Below are 7120 nucleotides of genomic sequence, written 5' to 3' on the forward strand. Positions count from 1 at the left end.
TATCTTTAAAGAACCAATACGAATTGGGGGATGTTTTCAAAATGGGTACAATGATAAAAAAACTGACCATTTTCCATTCTCCACCACGTGTCAGACCATACTCTGGGCTCTGGGTATGTGAGCTGAAATCTGCATATTCGTTTGGGAAATCCTTTAGCGCCATCCCCTGATTTGGTAAAGTGAATGACAGCTGGAGGAGTACCAGCTGAAGCAGCTCTTACTTCCCCTCTGAAATGTCTGCAAGTGTGTGTTTGATGTTCAGCAGGTTCTGATGGGCGTATTTGAGGTGGACTGATTATTGCACTCCAACAAGACTTAGAAGGGAAAAAAAAAAATAAACACATAAAAGTTGAATGACAAAGTGTCCTTGCCCCTGCCAAACTCAACACTGCCACACTTCTCTTGCGAATAAATATGATATATTCAGCCTCTGTGAATCTCTAAACTGAAAGTGACTTGAAGCACGTGAAGAGCCAAAAACTAAAAAAAAAAAACATTACTGCATTTTCAGGTGAACCTTTTGAGTTTTGTGCAAAAACAAAAACACAATCACAATGTGTTCAAAGTTTAAAAATGTTTTTTTAAAGGCCTAATAACAATTAAAGGAAATAAAAACAGAATCAAACATTTCATTAGCATGTATGTGTGGAAAAAAAATAAAGATTCACATGATGGAAGGTAATATCCCATGATTACAACTTGAGTTTAAAAGAAAAAGAAAGTACAGGATGGACTTGAGAGGAAAAAAAAAAAAAAACAAAAAAAACAGATGAAATTCTGGCCCGTGGTTTGGTTGAGCTGTAGAACCGGGAGGCGGGCCCCATCTGTGTGCTTTGACCTTCCATTCATTGGTTCGGCTGGTGGATTTCCCCAGATCTAAATTCATTTTGTTTGATCGTTCGATTTCTCTCAGATCAATTAACCATGACTCAGTGTTTACAAATCATCACAACAATTACTGATAGCACTCATTTTTTTATGTTAAAAATCTTCTTTGTTGGAAGATTCCAAACTATGTGCATTACAAGCAGATGCACAGACGGGCAGCCTACTGCACGCAGCAGTTGTGGCCGTTCTCTTTGAACCGCAGACGCATTTTGGGTCTGTATTTCTCGAGGTAAAGAAGCTGTTTGGAGTTGAAGGCTCCACGTCTCTTCCTACAAAAAAAACAACAAAACAGGAAGGTTTAGTTTATAATCCAGAAAGTAACACATTCAAAGCTCTGAAGACAATGATTACCGTTTTTAAAGTAATCCACTTTGCTTATTGATTATTTCTGACTGGCAAGGAAAACAGCAAAACAAACTGTCTACAAATTATTAACTCAGTCAGCACAGGTATAACCATGTGAAATTGAATTTCTTTTCAACCACACACTAATTTAAAAGGACAGCTTTAACATTTTGGAGGAAGTGTTTTCTTTTTAATAAATTTAATATCTTTTAATATCTAATCTACAGCACACAATGCATCTTTAAAACTTATTTTTGACTTGGCTGAACCTGACGGCTAAAGCTTGAATGAGGCTAAACCCAAGAAAACTGGTTCAGCCTTAAAAAATATCAAAATACCAATCGAAATACAGATCTATAAACTATCAAATGTAAACATGGTTTTCGCTAGAGAAGTCTTTAAATGGCACGAAAAAGCTGAACATCAGGAAATTATATGAAGCTGTGAGCTCCAAAAGAAGGTCCTGTGTGAAACCAATTGAAAAAGCATTAATCTTTACAGGGTTTCTAACAATTATTCAATGTGATCTTCCAAATTATTTTTTTATTTCATCTCTGGTATGTTTGTCAAGGGGTTTCCCACCTGAGTTACCCAATTTACAGCCTACAGGCTTCATACCAGCTTTTGACAACAGGTTTTTAGGAGTGTCTCAGATACACAGAAGAGCTATAGCATGAGAGGAAAGCTTTGATTTTATACCAGAACGATTCAATTATTTCCAAGAAAGACTAACAACTTTGTGTGTAATCCCTTTAAAAGGCGTTTTGCTTTCCTCCGTTTCTGGGTTTGTAATTTTAGCGTAGCACCAAAAACTGCTGAAAAAAAAACACACCGAACAAAAACACTGATGAATCTTAAAGCTAAACTGGTTTATTTCGAATAGAGAAAATCCAGTCAAGTCAAAGACATTTTAGGAATTTCAGTTCAAAGCATTGAAAAAATGTATCTAAGAACCTCCAGCTTTAACCGTTAAGCTTTTAAGTTTCTGTTACTTTGACCAGAAATGCCTGAAATATTTTGTGTCAAACTGTTTCATGTGGGACGTTCATTGGACGCACACCGCCTCCAACCTAAATTTCTTTTCTAAATAATCATTGGTTTCTTCTTGTAATGTTCAGTCAGTGACTGGAAAACATTTAGAAAATTGTTTTAATGTAAACCTCTATAAGGCGTTTGGGACTGTAGTTGTTTAAAATCTGTGGAAGTCAGTTTTGTTCCCTACAACTGTGGGACAATCCATTAGCTTTAGCCACCGCCTTCAGGGAAGCTGGATGGTCACTGTATTAAGAATCAAATACTCTCATCCCTTATAGGTAAACTGCGTATAATCTATCAACATACCATAAGTCTTGTGGGGGGGGAAGTGTCTAAAGCTCACAGGTACGACAGGTACTTACTGCCTTATGAACTGCACGGCATCTTCATACTTCATTCCTCCCTCAATGAGAGCTAAGGCCACCAAGACTGGAGCTCTGAAAGGTAAAAGGAATCCAACATACTGGTTAAAGCAAGAATAGTGAGAACAGGAGATGAAATACCAAGGCTGCAGGGCTCCTTAGCAATAATAAGGGGGTGAAGGTAAATCTGGGAAACAGGCCTGGGAAATCTACAGGGGTGTTGGAGTTCACAGGTGCCCTGCTGAGGTGCTGTACTCATGCTCTGTGATAAGTTACAGTGAAACGGACTCCTCCTTTGTCACCAGAGGGAACACAGAATGAGTAAAAGTAAATAAATACAGCAGCTCCCTGGACCACTTAACAGATCAGGTATCAGCGCTAACAGAGCTACTTTTCTAGCTCAAAAACTTTAAAGAGAAGCAGTGTTGGAGAAATAAGTGTGGTAAAGAGTGTTAGGTGAGAAGATATGACTACAGACGAACCAAGAAGAGCTCAGTAAGGAAACTTTAGCAAGAAAAAGAAAAGAAAAACTGGTGAATTCAGAAATGACCAGTCTAAACTATACTTGGAAAAACCTCTGGAATGTCACAGCAAGGCAAGAAACCCGCTAAGGGTGGGCCTCTACTTTGTCAGCGAAGACACTTTCACACAAGTTTCCTCACATCATCTGCTCCTGCCTGCATCGTTTTCACACTCGTGTTATTCAGTACGACTTTACTGTAGTTCTCCGTCACCCTGAGGTGTGATTACAACAGGCCATAACTTCACATTACGCTTGCAGCCTCTTTCATGACACGACAATCGTATAAACATTTAATTGCATTAATTTGTAGTGAGAGAAGAGAAGTACGTGTTGCAACCAAGGATTATCTAATCGGTTGACTTTATTTACTAAGCAGGGGGAACAGTAGGGAGAAAACGGTTCGAGTTACGAGCTGAAACTGTGCAGGGACAAAACAATCAGCTCAATGTGTGTCATGTCTGGCAAGGGTGAAGCAGGTGGCGAAGGGGTGAACATGAAGCAGGAGGATGGCCCGATGAAAAGGAGATCAGGGTAAAACGGACTTCTCAGATTCTTTACCATTCTGTTTCCTGCAGCAGAGTGCATGAACTCTGTAACCTTATTAAAGTGGAGTCACTGTGTTACAGGGGATGGAGATGAGCCCCGACTGACCAGAGCAGTCGATACTAAACATAAATGCTTTTTAATGCTTTTCTTTCTGAATATAAAACTTGAGGGAAATGAAAACAGACAGAACTTTGACTCAAATGTAAACTGCGTCATAAACTAAAACATTTGTTTTGTTGTGATTTGACATGTAGTGAGGGAACCTTGGAAAGAACAGGACTTGTATTTATTTACATAAAAATGCGAAGAGCGGCATTAACATTTGTATCCTGCCCACCTTACTGTGATGCCCCTAAAGAAGATACTGTGAAATTAGTTGCTTCTTAAATAAAAAAAACTCATTTTGGGCTGGGTGATTAATTATATTTTCAGTTTATGGCCATTAAATTCATGATTGATGATTCAATTTCATGATGTTTAAATTTTCAGACTTAGAGCAGTTCATCACTTTGTTCTTAAATATTTACTTATAACTATTGAACTGGCTAATTGATTGCTGCTACAAGCTGATAATATTTAGTGTTTTTCATTGTTTGTAGTGAAACATGATTACCTTACAAGCATGTTTAACAGCTTGAATTTTAAATCAAGGTCACCTCCAGGTGGGGTGATTCAAATCCAAGCTATTTTTCTAAAGCAATATATGATGATTGTCATTTGTATTATGAAATTTAAATGACAAAACAAAATCTATGAATTGGATCTGGTAGCAGAGCCCAATCCAAGACCCAACAGGAAATCTGAGACAAGATGTAGAGACCGATGTTCACAGATCCACATTCAGATAAACAAAGCTGATTTAAATATTGGCAAAAACTGAAGCCATACTGTTCTGAAAAGTTGGTTTACAAATTAATGTCTCAGAGACATGAATGAAGACCTACAAATGCCACACTTCAGATTTTCATTTGTAAAATCCTTCTCCCAAAATGCTCTATTTAACACCAAGTCTATTGTTTGATGAGTGCAATTTTGGTACATGATTAAAAACAATAAGTGCAAGGAGAGGTACTTTAGTTTTGGAATCAAAAGTGAAACATGCATACCTGCCCAGCCCTGCCACACAGTGTACAGCGACGCAGCAGCCAGGTTGCTCTCGAAACTTTGTGTTAAGCAGCTTGAGCCAGTCGTCTACGATCTGCGTGGGAGGAGGGGCGCCATCGTCAAATGGCCAGTCCTGGATTCAAGATGTGGAAATTAATCAATATGAACCACAGTGGAAGACAGAGGGGTGAACAATACAGACGAATGCTAATACAGGTAGTGATGTTACTTTTGCAATCACTTGCATGGCTGTGAAACATTAATGTAACAGTTTAAAGCTGGACAAATCGGAAATTAACCCTTAAAGCCACTAGTTACTAGAGATGCTTACCACGACTTGTATGCCCTCTTTTTCCACTGGAGCCTTATCATAGGTGGCATCACAAACTCTCACCAAAGTGTTGACCTCAAACTTTTTCAGTTCCTGGAAGAAATTGAATAATGATTTCATGTCAGAGGGCCTTAAAGCAGATGTGAACACATTAGATAACAGATAATGCTTCACCTCAGTAAACTTGTTGAGTGTAGCATTGGTGGGATTGTGCGTGATAAGGAACCTCATGGCCTCATGTTTAATCTCGACTGCAGCAGGGCGGTTCATGTTGGCGAGACGGCTTTAAAAAAACAATTACAATACAATACTCTTATAAAACAAAAAAAAAGCAACTTTTGGCTCAGATGTACAGACTGCTAGGAGGTGTATGTGATCAGGGGAGGGTAAAATAAATAAAAAGGACAAGATGTGAAGTACAATGGTCGGGAGAACAAATCTTCACTGCAGGATGATTCACATAGAAAAGAGCAACAAAAAGAAAACTAGTCCACAGTATTCTGGGATGTGGAAAAAAAGTAAAATAAAACAAAAACAATGGGGAAAAAAAAAAAAAAGATGAGACTATCCAGAAGTCATCCAATGAGTTTACCCCATTCAGGAGAGCTGTTTGTGATTGGCTGTTCAAGGAGAAAGTTGAAAGCAAATATTTTTCGTATTGGTTGGGACAGGGCAGGGAAGGCAGGCCAAGGACTACGCAGTATCCCAGAGGGGAGGGGGGGCGGCGGCCTTTTGGAAGAGTCAGCAGTTCCTAATGTGCTGGCAGTCAGGGGGGTTTCTGGGTAGCGTAGTCCCTCGGGGGTCGGCCGATTCACTTCTCCGCTGAGGTGAGGTGCTGTGCCTGGCAGAATTCTCCGGTCACACACGCCATATAGGTACGGCTGAAGTCAACACAGAAAGCCTGGGAAGAGAGGAAAAGATGGGATTTCATTTATAACAATATATGACAGATCTTTAGATTAATAGAAAAAGTGTATATTTCTCACAGAACGGATATAAAGTCATCCTGCGCCAGACGTTGCAAAATAAAGCTGAAAAAATATTTCGTCATGCATGTCTTCAAAACCAATTTAGAGACTAGTCTCCATCATGAAAATCTAAAAATAATCTATCCAAGTTTACTAAACATAAGTGTTTACACAACCAGATTCAGGAAGAAAATCTCTCACCCGCTATGCCCCATCGTATGACCATAACTAATACAGAATTAACCCATTCAAATATCATGAAGGCATTTCCTCAAGCATCAGATTATCCTTTAATTTCTGATGGAAGTAAAGGGGCGACAGTGTAGGAGGAGGGGATGTAGGAGTTTGCCCTGAAATCGAAGGATGGACGGTTCAAGCCCCGGCTCCATCTTTCAGTGTCGTTGTGTACTTGGGCAAGACACTTCACCTGCATTGTCTACTGATGGTGGTCAGAGGGCCCGGTGGTGCCAGTGTATGGCAGCCTCGCTTCTGTCAGTGAGCTCAGGGCAGCAGTGTAGCTTGCCACCATCAGTGTGTGAGTGAATGGGTGAATGACTGAATGCAATGTTAAGCACTTTGGTTAAGTCTCCTGACTTGAAAAAGTGCTATACAAGTACAGGCCATTTACCATTTAAACAGTTGTTTTACTTCTCTGTTGAGTGTGCATCTTATAGCTAAACCCAGTGAACAGCAACTGGTCCTCAGAGTGCTTAAGGCAACATCAACTTACTTAAATTAAAAGAAATCCATGGACTGAAACAAACCTTTTCATTATCCAAGGTGTTTAATGATCATTCCTGGGACAATATTGTTATTGGGCGGGGCTGGACAATAATTCAATTCGAACTGCAGCTAACGACCGTTTTGCTAATCAATTAATCTGTCAATTATTTTTACAATTGACAGCAACATTTCTTTAGAGAACAGTTTTTACAGAATTTAAAAGAGAACTCAAAACGTTCCTCTTGAGGAGCTCTTGGTAAAGCATAATGACAGACCAAGAAATCCTTTTTTTTTT

At 39.3% G+C, this 7120-nt stretch overlaps 1 protein-coding gene across 2 annotated transcripts in view; it reads right to left on the reverse strand.

Moving 5' to 3' along the window:
- Positions 1-979: 979 nt before the first annotated feature.
- Positions 980-7120, reverse strand: part of LOC107084376 (protein tyrosine phosphatase type IVA 2-like) — a 23980-nt gene continuing 17839 nt past the window's right edge. For both annotated transcript variants that reach the window (XM_015374182.1, XM_015374183.1), the window contains exons 2-7: positions 5727-6035; positions 5309-5417; positions 5135-5227; positions 4806-4936; positions 2631-2705; positions 980-1157 (exon numbers count right to left, since the gene is read on the reverse strand). In XM_015374182.1, the coding sequence (XP_015229668.1) occupies positions 1049-1157; positions 2631-2705; positions 4806-4936; positions 5135-5227; positions 5309-5417; positions 5727-5731 (522 nt within the window). In that variant the 5' untranslated portion in view covers positions 5732-6035 and the 3' untranslated portion in view covers positions 980-1048. The remainder of the gene's footprint in view (positions 1158-2630; positions 2706-4805; positions 4937-5134; positions 5228-5308; positions 5418-5726; positions 6036-7120) is intronic.

This window comes from Cyprinodon variegatus, unplaced genomic scaffold (assembly GCF_000732505.1).
Source record: "Cyprinodon variegatus isolate N-32 unplaced genomic scaffold, C_variegatus-1.0 Scaffold98, whole genome shotgun sequence".
Classification (NCBI taxonomy): domain Eukaryota; kingdom Metazoa; phylum Chordata; class Actinopteri; order Cyprinodontiformes; family Cyprinodontidae; genus Cyprinodon; species Cyprinodon variegatus.